Consider the following 19759-nt stretch of genomic DNA (forward strand, 5'->3'; position numbering starts at 1 on the left):
AAAGCGGTTAGGCTACAGCTGGGACGAGGGAAGGGGCAAGTCTCCAGGCCCGCAGGAAGGCAGGCCAGGGACACAGCCTGATCCTGACGGAGGTTTCCAGCGCAATCTCCGAGTCAGGCGTTCCGTGTTAAAACTGGGCGAGCAGCAAAGGTGTCGAACCGAATGGTGAAGGGCCTGAGTGCAGGCTGTGACAAACCAGCCCTAGCAGAAAGCCAAGCTGACCAGAGACTTGTTCCACTTCAAAAATTCACTGAATGCTGCTTTTGCTTCACACTAAACCTGGCATTGTTTGAAAGCCATCTGTCACAGCACTGTGGCAGTGTGACCAGTCACAGGATGACAGGACGTTAGGGGTTGGAAGGGACCTCCAGAGATCATCAAGTCCAACCCTCCTGCCAGAGCAGGACCACATAACCCATACAACCATTTACTTCACTGGGCAGAGGTCCACACTGCAAATGTGAATACTTCACACCAGTGCAATGTTATTTCTTTTGTGAGTATTTCACAGTATTATTTATTTTACAGGTCTTCATCAGGGTGGTTAAAGTGTGACAGTGACCCAAGATCTCTTTCCACCCTGAATATTCCCACCAGTGGGTTTGTGTTTCCTCCTGCCTTCCCCTTGTGTGTGGGCTATGTGAGGTACACCATGGCCATGTCTGGGCAAGAGGCCTCAGCATGGAGGGCCCTGGACCTGCCACCTAAGCAAGGTCAAACAGCTCCCCAGGCCTGGCTCGAAGGCTCTGGCTGTCAGCATGGGACACGAGCTGGAGGTGAAGTGCTCTGATGCCTGGACACACACACACACAAATGCTAAGGTGCTGCCTGTGAAGGGGCATGAGAACCTGAAGGTGCTTTGAGTCATCTGGTTTTGTTCAGCATTTCTGAGCACTTAGAGAAGACAAACAAATAGCACCAGGTAATTAAAGCTGGGTTTGGACACAGGTTTTCCCATTTTTCTGCTAACAGGTGATGTTAATAACAGGGGATAAGCTGGTGTTTAAACAGAAATGTGAATTTGCACCTGGATCCTGTCATCCTTTGTCTGGAAATGCCCATCAGGGGCTGCTAGTACAGGGAGAACCCTAGGATCAGACCCTCAGGAGTCATTTTCTACCCTGTAAATGCCGTGTGATGTCACCTTCGGTTTACACCTGCCATGCATGCAGGACCTCAGGGTTGCAAGGAGAAAGAAAAACAAAACTCAGGCAGAGAATTGTGGGAAGGCAGTGAGCATGAAGAATAAGTCATAGTTATTAATACCTGTATATAACAGTATATAATAACTGTAGTGCAAGGGTTTTCTTGCTATCAGTTGCTTATCTGTTCACTCTTCAGAGAAAAGCTGGGGGTGAAAAGCTGTGGTCTACACAAAAGCCCTCTCTTGCAGTAGGGAAAACATGACTCTTACCCCAGATCCCACCTTGCTGGTAGCCAAAATGCCCTGTGTTCTGCAGGGGACCAGCCAAACTAAACAGTTGGAAACACAAGGTTTCTAGAGGGATCTTTATCCTGTAAGATGATTTCGAGGAGGGAGGGGAGTAGGGGCAGGATCCCAAAGCAAACTTCTGTGCAGCCAGCCTTGCAAGGAATTGTACTTTTTGAGCACTTCAGAGACAAAACCACTAGAAAGCAGGGCTGTGCATGGAGAGGGCTCCTTTTCCAAAGGCAGGATGGAGAAGAAACTTACTTTTTCTCTAGACATTCCACATATTCTTTCTTCTTCCTGCGACTCTCCTGAGCAGAGATCTGTGAGGGGGCAGCCATCAGAGGGCAGTCAGTATCATAACCCTCTAGGTATTTCTTTGTATCTCTTGTCTGCTCCCTGCACACAAAGCACTCTAAAGGTAAATGGGAAAGTTGTCCTCTAGTCTGCCATTCCTACTGGTCTCCAGGCCAAGGCTGGGAGGGATGGATGCTGCAGGTATGCAGCCTTCTTTAGCCTGTAGGCCACAACCATTTGTTGCAGCATGCTTGACCCCCTTGCTGCTGAGAGCATCTTTAGGGTTGCTTTGAACTCCTCTGACTCACGTGGGCATGTGCTGGGCCATCTGGGCAGATAGTGCTCCAGACCATTTCTGAGTCACTAGGTGACTAACTCAGGGCCTTATCATTCCTCCCATGGGATGCTTGCTAATCACAGCCTACAGCTGCACAGCCTCTGCCTGGCTAATGAGTCCTGTGCATCAGCCATCCTGCACCACGCGACGTCTTTGGTTTCCCTGCCCCGCAGCGAGGCCTGGCCAGGTCCCTCTGTCTGATCCAGGGTGCCTTAGCTTGTTGGCCCCATCCCAGGGGACACACACCCAGGAGCTGGGCTGAGCTCCATGCCCAGCATGTGTGCAGATGCCCCATGGCACCATTTCTGAGTGCTGGGAGGTTCATGCCAATTAATCAAAAGTAGGATCCCAACTTTTCTGAGCAGCTGAGGAGGTGAGGGTAACTATACTGCTGGCCAGCTGAGGATGCTCTGGAATCATGGAAACTGCATGGTTACATTTTTTTGCAGTCACCTTGTTCTTGATTTTCCTCCTGACCCTCTTCAGTGCTTTCTCCTCTGCTTTGGTGAGAGGCAGCTTGGTAGGAATGGGGTAGCCCTCAGCAATCAAGGTGCGTTTCTCCTCTTCAGTCAAGAGCAGTGGGCCAGAGGTCCCTTGTAACTTCTGAAAGCAGAGAGAGCAGCTATCAGCAAGCAGTTCTATGCCAGTGACCCTCCTTAAAGCAGCTACGAGCTCAGTACAATCAGATGCAGCACAATGCTGCTCTCAACTGGCTCCTGGGTCACAGCTCAGCAGCTGCCTTCCCCTTTTAGTTTGGAAGGCATGTGCTGCTTCATGACAAGGCTTGCTACACACCTGTACTGGAGGGTGCTGCCAAAGAACATTTGGGCACTGGTTAAAACACAGTCTTGTGTTTTAACAATTATGTGAGTTCTCAGTTATTTCTTTCTCTTCCACTAATCTCCTCAGAAAGTCCTCTAGTGCATAGGCCACTTCCAAAAGTACAGGGTGAAAGACAGCACTTCCTAACACAGGATAGCTACTGGTAGGCATTGTGCAAGACAAAGCAGCTGCTAGCAGCCATCCCACCTCTCCTCACTCCTGTCAACGCCATTCTGTCCCCACATCCCTGTGCTAAGACTTCACATTGCCTTGCCAGAGCACTTCAGCTTGGAGACCTTAACGAGGGCAGGATCCCTCATGTGAGCCTCAAAGAGCCTCCAGTCCCCTCTGAGCACCAAGGAGCTCTGTGTTCCAGTGATGTCCTGCTGCCTCCTTACGTGTGGTGCCGTGAGGAGCGGTGAGGAGGAGATGGCTGAAGAAGAGCGAGCAGCAGGTCGAGCTGGGCTGGAGGGAGGCAGGGACCGGGGGCTCTGAGAGCCATCACTGTCACTGCCATGGCTGCTAGGTGGAGTTGGAGGCATCTGCACCAGGTCATCTGCTGAGAAATAAGGAGATCAAGGCAATGGTTCTCAGGTCAGCTTGTTGGTACAGGCAGGGGGCCCTGAGCAGCAACAGGAGAAGGCACTGATGTACCAGAGGACTGAAAGGAGAGGGTGAGGAGTTTCACAAGACGGGCTGGGTCTGAGAAAGAGGCTGGGCTGAGCACTACCCAAGAGAGAAGTGAGGCTGACTTCAAATGTGCTAAACTAGGAACTGGCAGTGTCTTTGCCAAGACACTGAAGGTATTTGCAGAGCAGTAAGGTGCTCTGGTGTCCACCAAAAAGGGCTACAAGGCCTGTGATGTTTTTCTCCACAGCCTGTTCATGAGAGGAAGCTCGGTAAGAGAAGAGCTCTTTCAAAAGCACCGCAGGGCTCACACACTTTGCCAGCACACTTGATCCAAAGGGGCTCTGGTCACTCAGCTGGCTTCCAAGCACTTGAAAACTGTCCCCACTTTGTACTGGAGAGCCCTAGGGGCCTTAATGGAGGTGGGAATATGCCTGAGGAATGTCTCTCTGCGGCAGTGGGAGTTCCTCTAGTGCTTTCATTTGTGCATCGGCAGATTTTCAGATGCTTGGGTTGCTTTCAAATTAAACTGGATCCTGAATTTCCTGACTTTCAGATGGTTGTTTTTGGATAAGGCTGCAGTCTCTCTGAGGATTTTATAGGCACTCTTGCATATTTCCAACTCTGAAGTAGCCTGTTTTGCCTGGGAGTCCCTGTCTGGGCAATTCTGTGTGTGGCTGCTGGTTCAGACACAGAACTGGAACTCCTCTATTGATCTGTGCCCCAAGTGCTACCTTGTAGGCATGGCTCTGCTCTCAGGTATTGCCTCTCCCCCCTGTATAATGATGATCTAGAATCTGACTAATATAGAGGGATAGAACCTGACCAGCAAATTCTATCTTCTTACCTGCAGGTACATTTAGAAATTGGTTCACCTCTTTGGGCTCAGCTTTGATCACAGGTGCTGGAGTCATTTCTATGGGAGTCTGTGGAAGAGAAACAGAAAGAGCTCTTGGGCACTGCACCCTCCACTGTCCTGAGGGCTCCCACTAGCTGCTGCTACCCTGCTCTCCCACCTCCTCTGCCCATTTCACAGCTCTGCCCCAAAGCAATCTCTCACCACACATAACAGAAACCAAGAGCCCAAACATAAGCCCCTGAAGTCTGTGTCACTGGGCACAGAGAGCAAAGAGGTTTGCAGAAGAAGAGGCAGTGGCAGATGGAGATGCTGCCAAGCAGCACACTGAGTACCTCCAAAAGGGAGGTGACTTTTATCCTTGCCATTTCTTCTCTTGCTAGACCCAGACAGTGCCATTTAAACCAACCTATGCATTGACATGGGAAATCCCTCTTTGATCTGCCTTCACTAGAAATGGGAGTAGAGAGGCTGTACAGAAACAGAAACAGAACAAAGCCCCTATCCTGCTCACATGATTTTCACCAGGGCTGCTGGGCAGCTGTTTCCAATCAGAGGCGACTGAGAGTTAAATAAAGAGTAGATTTATTTCCATCTGGGCTATGCTGCCCCTCAGCTCCCTGGCTCACCAGCCCCCAGCCCACCACAGGCTGGGAGGGATTTTACACTAAACAGACACATTGCAAACTCCTCCAGACTGTAAACACAGCTGAGAGAGCACCATGGTATGGTTGCTGAGCACACACAGCAGAGCTTCGAGGGCGCACCAAGTTCAAGCTGCGTAAATAACAGAGGAAGTTTGTGCACAGTTTTGGCTGGAAGTGCTCATTTGTTTTGGATGGTTGTTTAAATGGGAAGATGCTCAGCATGAGTGAAAAAAGGAAGTGAACCCCAGAGATGCTCTACTATTATCTACTGAGCTGCTACAAGACAGCCAAGGTCTGTGTGAGACTGGTCAGACCTTCCCATCCAACACGTCTGGACTCAAGGCCAGCTGAATTGAGCCCCTGGCTTACATTCAGGTACCAGTGACATAAGTGAGCCTCCTTTAGACAAACAGACCTCTGAAGGTCTTAGATATGACCAAAAGACTTGGCCACTTGTTTCTTAGAAAGAATTCCTGCTGCTTCATGGGGAAAATCAAGCAGGATGTGGAGTGGGACCTCCATTACCAGTAAGCAGCTGAGAAAAGCGAGAGGCTGTATGATGAGCCTGAGGCCAGTGGCAGAGCTGGGGTCTGTACTCAGGAATCGTGAGGTCACTGGCATCACAACAATTGAAATGAAAATAAACCAAGAGTGGCTACAGAAACACTGGCAGATGGGAGGGGACAGATCTCCAGCAAGTGCAGGCTTAAAAGTCTTTAGCTCTTATGCCAAGGAAAAGGTGCTTGTGTTTAAGAAAGACTGTAAAGCCTCCCGTGCAGGGAACAATCCTCCTTCCACCTTTTCCTCTGGAAGGACAAGCTGTCTTGTAGCTTCACTGCAGGAATCAAGGACACAGTTCACACTAGCATCAGGAGTGCTGCTCCTCTGACTGCCATTTCAAGGAGAGAATGTCACATAATGCAGTGTCTGGGCTTTGTATCACCTTCTCCTGTCTCTTCAGCAGCTAAATCACCTCTCAGGACCGTGCAGTCAGGTGGCTGCAGGGGTGCTGCTGTGTGAGAGCCCAGGCTCCCGTTGGCTCTCAGATGGGCTCACCTCCTCGGGGACTGGCAGTCTCTGCAGAGGGTTGAGGTTCAGCACTGGTATAGAGCTGGCACCTAGCTGGGACTCAGGCAGATCTAGAGCCAGGTTCTGTTCCTGTTTCACCATGATGGAGCAGAGCTTGGGGCCCAGCGACCACACTCCATTCTCCAGCTCTGAAACATGCACAATGTGAGAGTCAAACTCCAGCAACAACAGGACAAGAAGGAAAAAAAAAAGAAGGCATGCAGACAGCTTCCCCCCATCTGGGGAGGCTGCCTTTCCAAGTTTAGCACTGTCACCACACAAACATGTGCAGGCCCACAACACAAAGTACAAAAGAGAATGAACCCCCCAGTGCGCAGGGAGCAGACAGGACAGAGCTAGAGGGATTGTGTCTCTGCTCATCTCTGTGCAGCCCAGGCACTGGAGGACAGCTGTGGGGTTTCTACCCACAGTGATGTCTCAGTCTCATCCTCCAGAGCTTATTTATATTTAGAGCTCAGTGAGAGGAGGATGCTGGGCTGTTGCTCCTTAGGCAGTGTGGCCAGCATCACAGAGCTGCCAGGTGTGTTCCCAAGAATAGCACCATCTCTGTGCTAGAGGGCTGGTGAGAGGGCAAGCACAGTGCTAGTGGAAGGCTGGCAGTGCTGCTTTGGCCTCCTGCCAATGTTGTGCCAAGTCTTAGAGCTTTGTTGTACGACAGAAGAGGAGGAAGATCCATTCTGTGGAAGGAAGTCCAATATGGCACCTGCTTTTGAGGCAGCTCCCATGGCTGCTCCTCTCAGTCTCACCTCTGAGGCTCCCTCCTTCACCCTGTGCTGCTCAGGAGGACTGCTGCCCACAGAAGTGCCCCACTGCCATTGCTGGCAGGGACAAGGCTGGCTGGAGGGACAGGAGGTATCAGAAGAGGACTGAATGGAGCTGTGTGGGCACATTCCCTTCACCCCCTGCCTGCTCTGTCCCTGTCACGTCTGCAGTGTGTGCCTGGCTTGCCACTGGAAGCAGAGATTCCAGGAGCTGGGATTCAGGCAAAAGAGGATAAGCTGCAGCTCAGATGGAAAATCCTGCTGGGCAGGATTGCTGCCTGGGTTCTGCTCTGAAGTTTTGGTCCCCTCATTGCTCTTCAAACACTTTGGCCTGCCAAAAAAGCTACTCCTAGCTGGCCTGGAGCCTGCATCCTCCTCCCTAACCCTCATCCCTTCCCTTCCCCTTTTCATCTGACAACCAGAAATGCATTTGGCTTGACACAGGACAGGCAATTGCTAAGTGTGTCACCAGATAATGGCCCAGTTGGCTCACCATGAAGCCACAGTCAGGCTCACTCCCTGACCCTTCTGCACTTCTCTCTGCATAGAGCACTCACAGACCCAGGGATGTTGCCCAGCTCTCTGCTGCTCAAAGCAGCCCTGCAGTGCAGGTCTCAGTCTAGAGGATGTCCTGACAAAAGGAGAAGGGAAGAAAGGTCCTCCTTAGCTCCAGCAAAGCCTGCACAAAGAAGAGTACAAGCAAGAAGTTGCTTATGTGGGAGCTGCCATCTGAGCTTACCATCACTTCTGCCTAACTCAGGCTTTGTTACTCTCAGGAGAAGACAGGGCAGAACCCTGCCTCTGGCTTTTGCTTGGACACTGGTGTTAAAGCCTGGGCATGAATTTGATCAGCTAACACAGTGCTGCCCTTGCCAGCAGCACAGGTTGTCATCAAGCACCTCTTATTTTGCTACCTAGATTGGCCTCTCTAGCAGAGGCTCCTTCCTTCCCACTCCCTGTGTGACTGAAATCCTGTGGCTGCTCCGTGTGTGCATCAACTGTGCCCTGCTGATCGCTTTGAGAGCCTCCCACACTGCAGCTGCTGTCAGGCAGCCTCTCTGGCAGGGGTGCACTGGCACAGCCCTCACACACAGCACACACAGACTGACCTGACTTTTCTATGTCCTGCTAAGGACACCAAACCCAGGTGGCAGTAAGGTTAGCCCTGGGACAGGCTCTTTCTGATGGAAGGAGGCAAGGTGTTACCCAGCTGCCAGTGTCTGAGGCCAGGAAATCTGAACTGCCTTCTGCCTCATCACAGCCTGCCACAGAGATGAGAAACCTTTAGAGGACTTCCAGTCTATCCCACTGCTTTAGACAAGTTCAGCTAAGCCTGTACCAGTCCTGACAGTTGCCTGACTTGATCTTAGGCCTCTGAAAAGTGATGAAGAGTCCACAGCTTCCCCCACTAAATCTCTTCTCTGGTTTCACTATGCCCACTATGGGAAGGTTTTGCCTGCTGGCTAATCTGGGGTTCCCATAGTGTGATTTTAAAGTCTCATCTTCCTCATCCTCTCTTTCTGTTGCAAAGCTCTGCATTTCTCTTTTTCTCAAAGGTGGGGGCATCCTCTGTCTGGGAGGGCTGCTGCTGAAGCAACTCACCAGATCGGGAGGAGCAGACCACCAAGGGCTCTCCCTGTTCAGAATTAGTGAGGGCTGCCCCCACTGCTGTCAGTCCAGACAGTCTAGGAGCAGACACCCAAATGATTATGTGCTGTCCTCCCACTTCCTGTCCACATTCTGACCCTGCTCTCTTTCCCACCCTTGCAGATTTATCTGGGGAGCGATTGGGTTGCAGAATTAGAAACACATAAGCCATGAGAGGGTCAATGAGGGGCTGAGGAGGGGGCATTTTGTGTGGTTCTGTTCTGCTGCCTGAGAGGATGCTTCAGAGCCATAGCCAGTTTGTAGACACTGCAGAATTCACTGTGTGGGGGTCAGGCATGCCAGGAAGCTTTTCTGCTCTGGATACTCTATACATAATGGGAAGAATTATGACTGAGAGCTATCCATAGGTGCCCTGTATTGAGGAGGTGAGGCAAAGAGCAGTGAGGAAGCAGGACCAGTACAGGAGTGTGGACACTAGCTTGAGGCTGGTTCAGTACCCACTGTTCTGCACAAGTCTGGCTTCCCCTGCTCTGGCATCAAATCATGCCCTACAGAACCGAGGGCTGGTCCTGAGAACTGAAGCAGCCAGTCTGCATGTGCAAACCATCTGGAAAACAGACTCCACTGATAAGCAGGGTCACAATGCACCCAGTGGCTTGCCCCAGCTGACCCATGTTAGTGGGAACCATGGGGGAAGGGGCAGGATTTGGAAGTGTTTTGGAGAACTGCAGAAAAGCTGAGAGAAAGATGATAAACAGCAAGCCTCAGCCAGCTCCAAGCCTAGACAGAGCCTGGGCATTCCTGAGGAGCTCTGCAGACCAAGCAGAGCTTGCTTAATGTTAAAGAAAAGCCATTCCTGGGTAATTAATTTGAAATGAATGTCTAAGAGGACTGAGACTGGATGGAGCTGTGCCAAAAGGACTGCACAGTGTTACAAATACTGGACTTGACTCAGGGCTACACTAGAATATGACTCACATCCAACTATGAGCCAAGATAGCCCTAGAAAGATGGGTTGAGTTACTCTGCTGCAGGACTGAGTGCACAGATATACCTCTATACCTGCCACATAAATACAAGGCCCTACTCCCTGTACAGAGCTGATCTGCACTCTCAGAGAGCAAGTGCCAGGCCCACCTCAAGCTCTCCTGGGTTGTGGGCTGTACATTCTGTGCTGGCCTCTGCCCAAGGATCAGTGCCACACTCCATTCAGGAAAGTCACAGTCTTGCCTTGGAGACACTGCAGCTGAAGCAGAGACATGGCCAGACACAAAGGAGAGGACCCCAAGTGGTGACAAGTGTCTCAGAGAGGAGTCCCTGAGGTAGCTTCATGCAGGCAGACTTCATTTCACTGCTTTCTACAAACCCATGCTTTGTGCTTCTCTCATTCCCAAGCCTCATCTCCTCCCATCCACTTGCAGTGGCAAGACAAAGACGTGTCTATGCGCTCGTCCTGGGCTGGGTTTTGTTAGCCACCCAGTCGCCGGTTTGGGCCACTGCCCTCCGAGACTGGCCTGGGATTAAAGCTAGAAAAACAGAAGTGGAAAGGGAAGGCTTTCTTTTGATAATAAGGTAGAGCTTGCTTGGCTGCTGTGAGCCTCTCTCCCAGCATCTCCCTGAGTGGTCCTTAAGGAACGTGGCACTGATGAAGGGACCAGGGGGGCAGCAGAGCCAGCTCCTCTCCTTCAGCCTTGATGTTTGTACCAGCGAGCTGGGATCGCTCCCGGCCATGAGAGGGAAGCCTCTGTCCCTGCTCTCACTCTGACTCAAGGGAATGGCTTTCCTCTGTGTATACTGAGCCTATGCCACTGCTTTTTCAGGCAGCCTGGTGTCCATCAGCTGTTGGGACACCCACACAGTCCACAAATTACAGGACTCTCTGCAAGGACGGCTCTAAAAATATCCAGCCCATCATAAATTATCCTGAAATGAATTGTTTTAAAAATAGGGTTTGAAATGACTGTTCCTTCTCTGTCTCCTGCTAAAAGATCTGCTGGTGAAGAAGCCACTTAGCTTTCCACATGCACCAGCACTGGTTGCAGCCAGAGACTCATGCTTCCTATATGCAAGCCAAAACCCTGCTGCCTGATGCCAAAACAGACCTGGATCTGGGGCATTCACACCCACGTTTGCAGGGTCCTAAAAAGACATAGCCTCTTGCCTGCCAGGAGCTGGCAGCACACTGAACCACAACCAATTATCATCCTCGCAAATAGCAGCGAGCCCAGCAAGGGAGCAATGCGGCTGTCAGAGCACAAACTGACGGCGGGGGGGGGGGGGGGGGAAGGGAACTAAATAAATGTGTGCTGCATCTGACAGCAGCCGATCAGCCCCTGCCCTGGCTCAGCCCCGCGCAAGCCCAGGGAATGGCCAGTTTGTCCTCACGCACGGAAGGCAGCCAGAGCCGCTGCTCGCAGCTGTGCCCAGCGCCGCGCAGGGCGCACGCCAGGCGCTCACCGTTTGCCTGATCTTCAGTCTTGACAGGCACAAGAGGGCTCTGGGGAGCAGAGTCGCCGCTCAGGGAGTAGCTGTGCTCTGCCTGAATGCCTGGGGTGGGTGGATCCAGGTCCATGTCCAACAGCGGGTTCTTCTCAGCCAGTACTGGGTCGTCAAAGAAACTGCTGAAGAGGTCGTTGGAGAAATCCTCCATGTTGTCGGAGAAGTGATCCAGGTTTTCCGAGAAATGCTAAGGAAAGACAAAGGGAGAGAGAGCGCTGGTGTCAACTGCCAATGGGATCCGGGAGCCTTTCTCTGCACGGAGGGTCAAACCTCAGCACCGGCCCTTTTGGGATGGGAAAAAGCAGTTCCCGTCCCCTGCCTGCATGAGTTCGACACAAACGCCTTGAATTAAGACAGAAAGAGGGGTGGTGCCTTACATCTTCTCCACCTGATTGTCTGTGTCCCAAACACTCATGAAACTCTCCCATGTTCTCTCTCCTCCCCCTTCCTCTGTGAGTACCTGTCTTCAGCTTTCTGCAGTCATCTCAGTGTGACCAGAAGCTGAGCAGAGTACAAGGCAAGAAATGCCCGCGATGACAAAACGCCGGTGCGGCGGAAAGCAGCCGCCTCCAGCACCTGTCCGTGGTGACAGACACTTTCTCGTGTTCTCTGCCAGCAGCAATAGGCACTCTGATGCCCCGGAGAACATCAACCCAGCTGTTGATTTCTAGCAGAGAAGAAAAGATCAGTTGGATCAGCATAACAGGAAGGCCCCCTGTTGTATTTCATTTCCTCTGGGATTTCACAGACCCTCTGTGGACCATATGAGGCTGTCCCCCAGCCAGACAATGCCTGTGAAATTCAGCTCCCCGATGAAGTTTAAACACTACAGATGGGCTGTTAACAACAAACAATCATGCCACTAATCATTCCAGTAACAGTCAGTAAATCTGGCCAGGGCTGCTGCAGAGCTGGGCTCCTGATGCTACAGGGAACCTGTTTCCTTTGAGGCATACCCTCCTATTCAGAAGTCAAATCACTAACTTTTCCATTTGCTACAACAAAGCATTGGCTGGCCAGGGAGAAAAATGATGGTTGCCAAACACCAGCTGAAAAATTATCCCATTTGTTGGCAGATTGAGGCTTCTGGCTCAGGGAGAGGAAAGAAAAAGACAGATACATTCGAGTGACTATATTACACAGACGGAACTGTGTAACTTAAATGGACTGGAGAGAGCTCAGCAGTCAGACTGGGTCCCCTCCCCTGCCTGGAAAAGCATCTGGGTGGGTAGAAAGGCATTGAAAGAAGCAAACTGAAATACCAGGAGCAACAGGGTATGGATGAGAGTGAGTGAGATTGAGCACGCAGGTCCTGGAGTGGAGGCATGAATGCCAATGAACTCCCGAGTGAGAGCCGGGCTCGGGGAAGAGCCTGGCTCCCGGAGCAGCCTGGGGTTCATGCAGCCCTTTCTTTCCCCAGCACTAGGAGTGAGGGAGGAGCTGCCAGAGGACCCCGGATGCTGGAGCTTGCAGGTTCCTGCTCCTACAGGAAGGTATATTTGTTTTACCTGAGCACAGTATCACTCTGTCAACATTATGCTGGCTGACAGAGCGTTGGGGTGAGGCTGAGGAGTGAAGGAGGCTCCAGCTGCACAGACTCAGGCTTCCCACCAAGTGGGGGAGGGAGACGGTGAGCTGCAGCAATCTCCAACCCACTAGTGCCCTTCCTCCTCCAACATCAGCCCTCAGCCACTCATTGAAAAAGCTTAAGATCTCTGCAGAGCATGCTAGAAGTGGTGGGAAGCCCCTACCACCTGCATTCTGCCTGACCTGAGATTTCTCCTCCTTCCCACTTGTCCTGCCCTCCCACTGCCTGGAGTGACAGCCTGACACAGCTTGCCTGGGAGGGCAGACACTCACTGCATGTGCAGGTAAGGTGGAGAAGGCACACTCATGCTAAATCCCAGTGTTGAGGCCCTCCCTGGGATGTCTGGGCTGAATTTTTCTCCACTTGTTCCCATACCGGAAGCGGAGTTGGCAGGGGAGCTTGGTAAAATCTACACAGCCATTTCCAAGCTGCCTAGAAGCACTTCTGCACTTGAATCGAGCAAGAGAAAACACCTCCCATCTGTGCTGAGCATAGCCATTCTTCAGAGGGAGCTGAGTCAGCAGATGGAAGTAGGTTAGGTATTTATCTGAACAGCACTGGAAAACCAGGTTTTGTCCTGACCTGCAGCACGGAGGGCTAAAGAGCCCGGAGTCCTGAGCGTTAGCCCCAGAGTGGCTGTTCCTGTAACAGCTGCTCTTTGTCTTGCTTCCTCTAAACAACACAAGCAAACACAGGATATGAACACGATAGCCTTTGGTAAGGGTGAGAATGTAACCACAGAAAAGTGAAGGGATTCAGAGTCTTGGCTGCCCACGCACCACTACAGCACAGCAGAGCCAGGACCTAAGAAGAAGCGCTCGAATCATAGGTACTGCTGTAACTGTCAAAAGTAGAACCACAGAGGAGCCCTGGAAGAGAAGCAGAGCTGGATGGACAGCTGCAGGGAGAGCTGCCTCTGCTCTGTCATGTGCCTCACATAGCTTTCACAACTCTGCATTAACAAAGGCAGAGGTGGGAGTGAAGAGAGCCAAGAAGATGCATTTGTGCAGTAGTTCCACACACTATCTTTCAGCAGCATCACACCCACACTTAGAGCAAGGATCTCTTGGTCAGCCAAGAGTCTTCCCATTGTAGGACACACCTAAGAGAGGGAAAAGGAAGAGATGTGCCTGTGGTTTTACTCAGAAACAAACAAACAGCCTCTCCAGCAGTGGTAAAGAGAGACAAGTAATGAGTGCAAGGGGTGAGTATCAGAGCCTTAACATGGGCACCAACATTGGCAGGGGTAATTTCTGGCTCTTTTAGACACCACACAGCAGGCTTGCTGGGGGCCCTCACTGCTTGGAACTGAGGATGAAGGCAACACTGTTCTCCCAGAGCTGCAGGAGTTCAGTTCCCCAAGAGAGCATTCTCTCCCGAGAGACAGAGACCTACTACATGAGCGATAAGCAGAGGGTGAAACTCACCCTCCCTGGGAATCCAGAGGTGTTGGGGAAAGTACCTGGGGTTTATACTCCAGCACAACTAAACACTGGCAAACCTTCTCATTACAGCAGCCCCCTTTCAGCTCTCACCCATCATACACAGAGCCAGTCCAACATCTCCAAACACAGATGCTGGAGAAAAGAGAGCTAGCCTGTGACATCGGGAATAACTGTGGCTATCATCAAAGGGGGCACCAAGGAGCAGACACCCTCAAAGATCCTGGAGAGACCCTAGAGCTGTACTGAGCTGGAGATTTGCTGTTTTATTCAAAGAAGGTGGCAAGAGGCAGAGGAAAGCAGAAGGAAAGGTAAAACGAAGAAAGATAATGGCACGGCTTTGCAGCTGGTCATAGCCACAATGGAAACTACAGGACAAGCACGAAGTTAAACCACCATGTCCCAGGAAGACTGTTGTGTGTCTTGAGTTGGCTGTTCTCTCCTCATGCCAACAGGTATTGTCAACTTTAGATTTTGGATTAGTAAAGACATTTGCAACCACACTGTAACAGGAAACGTGTCCTCTTGTCCAGAGCCAACAGTGATGGGCACACTGAGGAACACCCCAGGGCTTGTTTTGATTACACATCATCAAAACCATTGCTAATTAGTTTAGAACAAGCCAAGCCAGCTAACTCTGTCCTACCCAGCCTTGCTGGGGGAGCTACACCTACCTGGCAAAACTCAGGGAAGGCTTCAGATATACTTTTCCTTAGTGTATGTGAGAGAGAAGGCTCCAGGGAACTGCAGGTCCCAGGGCATGGTGTTCCAGGGCTGTGTGGATCATGGCAGAGCACAATAAGGTCATTGCTCTGAGTGTCTGAGCAATAAACAGAAGCAGGATCATCATCAGACCAAATGGATTATAGCTTTCTCCTGGCTGGAAGGTCACACACCAAAGAAGGTGCTGGGCAGCCACTAAGCCCCTGCTTCTCACCCAGACTGGGGCCAGCACAGCTAAAGGCCTTCATGTACTGCCACTAGAAGCAATGATGGTGCTGAGCTTTGGGGAGATTTTTGCCAATGCTGTGGCAATAAAGATCTCAGCAGACCAAAGACATGTGATGGTAGAAGGGCTGAGGATAAGTCCACAGGACTTGGTGAATGAAGGTGGGGTGGACAGAGATGTACTAGCTGAGCAGGCTCATCCTCTCACAGCCTCTTCAAGGCCTAGGCTCTCTCCTTGAGAGCACCGTCCAGCCAGGCTGAGATCAGCCAGCTCCTGCTCCTCAGGAAATTGGCCAAGAATTTATTCTTGTGACAATGAAGGACTTTGCAACTCTGCTGAGATTATTCTTCTGAGATAAGTCTCATGCAGATGGGCCTGGCCTGAGCAAGGCCAACCATTCAATTAATCCTTACCATCCTGGCCCAGAGGGAGCGGGTGTGAAGCGCACTGGGGGAAAACAGCTTCCAGATGGGATACAAAGCTCATGGCAGTCTCATTTTGCTCTTGCTATCTTCCCCTCCCTTTCACACCCTCCTTCTTTCTCTTTCTAACTATGCTCCAAAGCCAAGAAATAGCACGAGATGTGTTTCCAAAGCTGTATTACTAGTGAGCAGTCAGGGAGGGGGCAGCCAAGGGACAGAAACGCAATGGCGAGGATGTACTGGATTTCCTGATCCAAGCCCAAGTTCTGGCTGCCCATTTCTCCACCACCATTCTGGGAAGATGGGAAGGCAGTGCCTGAAGGGGAAGGGGTTGAGTCAGTGTACACAAGTATAGGAGAGGCAATGACTACCACATCTTCAGGCCCAACAGAGAGCCTTAAGCTGCTCTGGTGCCACCAGAGAATCCGCTCGGGCTGAGGGCTCCTCAGCCACGAGGAGAGAGTGCGAATCTGTCAGCTGCTAGCTCCTGCTCCCTCCCACTCCTGGTGACTGACACAGGCACTGACTCTTCCAAACATATTTCCACCACATGTTTTCATCCTGACCTCATGCTTAGGGTTGTCTAAATAGCACACTGTATGTGCGTGCGTGCAATTCTCATTTGAACACCCTTTCCTGTTGTACAACAGTTATCTTGGGAGCTAATGCAAGGCATCCAGACCTTCAAATGCAAGCTCTCTGATTCCCTCCACCTAGAGCTGGTGTTAAACCTCTGGAGTCCCCGACAGAGACTGAGGCATTAAGCCTTTTTGCCTGTCCAGTTGTGCATGGCATGCCCTAGGGTGCCACTCCTAACACCCAGTGGCTGAGGAGGGGATGGTTTCCTCTCTCTGGATCCACTTCTCTGTGGTTGCCCTGGCTGCATCTGTCCCTTCTTTTCCCTTTCACGCCTCCATCCTTTGGCTGTGACTTTCCCATTCCCACCTCCAGCTGAGTTGTCTGGAGACAATCTTCCTTCAAGATCAGCCTGGTTCTCACAGCCTCTCTGCTCCCACCACAGTGGTCTTGCTCCAAAGAGAAAGTGGTGAGGGGCTAGTCCAGCTGGGCGGCAGCCCAGGCCCAAGAGACGAAGGGCTTTTGCAGGTTGGAGGCTCTGCTCGCACTGGCAGGCAGTGCAGATGGGGAGGGGATTCTTCTAAGTTTTCTCTTTTCTTTTTGAAAGTATTTTTCCTCTCTGCTTGCCAAGATAAATCTCCTGTCCCAGCTGTGACATCTGCATTTCCCTTCTCTGCTTTCACTAAGGAATGAAGCCCCCTGCACTCCAGCTGCACAGTCGAGGTTTCCTTTACATTCCAGGAAAGAAGAGCCCATACACTCCAGACAGTCCTTCTGCTCTCTTTAAAATGCAGTGAGTTTTAGACCTTGTGAAGGCCTTGACAGCGTTAACAAGATCCAGGCAGGATGGACAGATGCTGTGCACGCTTCTCACAGTCTAGCTGGTGCATGTGCACCCCAAGGAGCACCAGTGACCATCCAACCTCCTCCTGGCTCTTTCAACTCTTTCTAGTGCCCCTCTGTCCTGACCCATGTCGCTCTTGTCTCCGCCCTCACATACCACAGCTCCCCACTGCTCTGTGCCTGGTCAGCCTTGATAGCTTGTTGCTGACCTGCTACCCCCTTACTGTTCCTGCCTCTCTGCATGGCATGGCTGAAGCACAAACCATCTGCAAGCCCCACGGCTATTTCCCTCCAGCAGCAGGACAGTATGTTGACCAGCAGCACCCTTCAGTCTTTCTCACTGACTGCTGGCAATGCCCAAGTCACTATGATTGAAGCCATGGTTTAGTAGTCATGAGGTCTTGGGCGACAGGTTGGACGTGATGATCTTTGAGCTCCTTTCCAACCTTACTAATTCTGTGATTCTATGATTATTTTCAGCATCACCACCCTGGACTCTATGGTGAACCAAAAACTTCCCTGGCAACCCAGCCTCCAAATGGTGGAGGGTTTGACTGAAGTTGATCTGGAACCAGGCCTGGAATTTATTGCTGTCTGTAGAATAATTCAGAATGACCAAAAGGGGGGTGGGTGGGGGTGGTTATGGTCACTAAAAGCAAGGCAGATGAGCGGCTTCCCCACAGGCCAGCCATGCCATCAGCTGGGTCCCACGGGGACGGCAGCCCCTCAGGGCAAAGGTGCTGCAAGCCCTTACGCCTGGGTGGCAGCAGCTGCTGCCATGTCCTCGGTGCCCTGCGAAGTCTCAGCAAGACTCAGGCACGGCTCGCCGTGGAAACCTCCTTCCACCGCGCATCCGTGCCAAGGACCTGGATTTATAATTTCCAGCACTAGGCGCCACAAGGCCTTGGAGGGACGGCAGAGGCTCAAGACACAATCGGGGAAGGCGACTGAGGGAGCGCGGCCAAAGCGAGGCGCTACCCTGAAGCGAGGGAGCAGCCGCCTGCCAAGGTGTCCCCTCCTGGGCCCGGGGTGCCGGCAGCCGCTTCCCCCCGTACCTCGCCAGGCGGCGTGGCCGCAGGCTCCGGGGCGAGCCCTTCGCCCAGCGCGTCTCCAGCACCGCGGCTCCGAGGGGCGGCCGGCGGGCGCGCCGAGACACCGACCCGACCCGGCCCAGCTCCGCCTGCCCGCGCCGCGCCGCTTAACGGCCGCCGCGGCACGCTGCCAACGCCCGCCGGCGGCGGCCACCCATTGGCCGAGGGCGCCGAGCGGCGGCCAATGAGAGAGAGGCGGCTGCCAGCGGAGCGGAGCGGCGCGAGGCGGGCGGGAGGAGTGCAGGGTTAGGACGGAGCGGCCCGCGGCCCGCTGCGCCTCGCGGCTCTGCTCGTGCTGCCGCCCTGTCCCGGCTCCCCCCTGTGCCCGGCTGCCGGGCTGCACGCTGTGCCACCCCCCTCCCGTCTTCCCCGCGGCTCTGCCCTGCAAGGAGGCCTCGCCTCTGCCTTTTCATGCCCTTCTGGGGTACCATAGAATCATTAAAAAAGACCTCTAAGATCACTGCCCAGTTGTCAACCCCGCACCGCCATGCTCATTAAACTGTACACCAAGTGCCACGTCTACGTGGTTTTTGAACACCTCCAGGGATGGTGACTGCACCGCCTCCATGGGCAGCCTGTTCCAAAGCTTATCCATCCTCAGTAAAGACGTTTTTCCTAATGCCCAATCTAAGGGCGAGATCATTTCCACTTGTTCTATCACTACTTTGGAGAAGAGACCAATACCCACCGCGCTCCAACCTCCTTTCACGTAGCTGTAGAGAGCAATAAGGTCTTCCCCTGTCTGCTGCAGACTAAATCCCAGTTCCCTCAGCCATTCCTCATAGGACCTGTTCTCTAGACTGCTCACCAGCTTTGCTGCCCTTCTCTGGACATGCTCCAGAAACTCAATGTCCTTGCAGTGAGGGGCCCCGAAACTGAACACAGTACTCGAGGGGTGGCCTCATCAGTGCCAAGTACAAGGGAAAATCACTTTCCTGCTCCTGCTGGCCGTGCCTCAGGAGACATTGCCCCAAGCCTGCTGCTCTGGCAGCTTACCCCTTCTGGTGCATATTGCTCCCATACTTTGCAGTAACCTCTATGGGAGGCATAAAGGTTTTGTGGTTGATTTTTTTTTTCATCCTGTTCTCCCCTTCACCCTCAGCAGGGGGGGAAATATCAGCTGTTAAAATGCTGTTGAACCAGACACACAATACAGACCACAACAGAATTCTGGAGCTGTGAGTCTTAACACCCAGCTTAGAGTTTGCGAGCCTGCTGTTCACTGGGGAGGAATCTCGGGAGTCACCCAGGCGTGGGAGGAGTAGGTGAGTTGCCTAACTTAAATATTTTTGCCCCTGAAAAAAAGAAGAAAAGGAAAAAAAAAAAAGGGGGGGGAGAGAAAGGTACATGGAGAGCTGGAATCTGCCAGCCTGTGACTGGGCTTCCCAGCAGCCCCGAAGGAAACACTTGCTGCAGTGGCAGAAGAGTCACGGTCACTCGTGTAGCCACACCTAGGTTTAGTATGCTCAGCCCAACCACGACGAGCAGCTGGCATGGGCAGTGGTTATGTGCAGAGACTGGAAGCACTGCATGAGGGGAACGAGTGAAGCAGGGTAGAGCTCACAGCAAGGAGAATCAAAAGACAAGTGGCACTACACTAGGGCCACAGTGCTATTCTGCATGCCCTCAAACATCCTGCAGATGCCAAGGTGTGGAGCAGCTATGTGTGTTGTTAGGGAGTAGAAGAAACATGTCATCCCCCCTTAGGGCACAGCAGGCTCCACTGGCCTGGGGTGGAAAGCAGCCACAGTAGGTCCCTACCCACTCCTAACTTTCTATGATTCTATGATACACAGTTTGCCCATCGCAGGAGGCACCCTGAATCTGCAGGGATGGCAGCACCTCTCCTCCCAGCAGCAACGCCCTGGAGGATAAC

The 19759-nt window shown here is 52.3% G+C and overlaps 1 protein-coding gene across 2 annotated transcripts in view; it reads right to left on the reverse strand.

Moving 5' to 3' along the window:
- Window positions 1–19759, reverse strand: part of CREB3L1 (cAMP responsive element binding protein 3 like 1) — a 48224-nt gene that overhangs the window by 10137 nt on the left and 18328 nt on the right. The window contains exons 2-7 of one of the 2 annotated variants that reach the window (XM_054162170.1): window positions 10931–11159; window positions 6072–6232; window positions 4360–4438; window positions 3284–3441; window positions 2517–2666; window positions 1694–1752 (exon numbers count right to left, since the gene is read on the reverse strand). In XM_054162170.1, the coding sequence (XP_054018145.1) occupies window positions 1694–1752; window positions 2517–2666; window positions 3284–3441; window positions 4360–4438; window positions 6072–6232; window positions 10931–11159 (836 nt within the window). Of the gene's footprint in view, window positions 1–1693; window positions 1753–2516; window positions 2667–3283; window positions 3445–4359; window positions 4439–6071; window positions 6233–10930; window positions 11160–19759 lie in introns of both variants that reach the window. The other variant, XM_054162169.1, reaches the window with a different exon arrangement.

Source organism: Dryobates pubescens, chromosome 5 (assembly GCF_014839835.1).
Source record: "Dryobates pubescens isolate bDryPub1 chromosome 5, bDryPub1.pri, whole genome shotgun sequence".
Classification (NCBI taxonomy): domain Eukaryota; kingdom Metazoa; phylum Chordata; class Aves; order Piciformes; family Picidae; genus Dryobates; species Dryobates pubescens.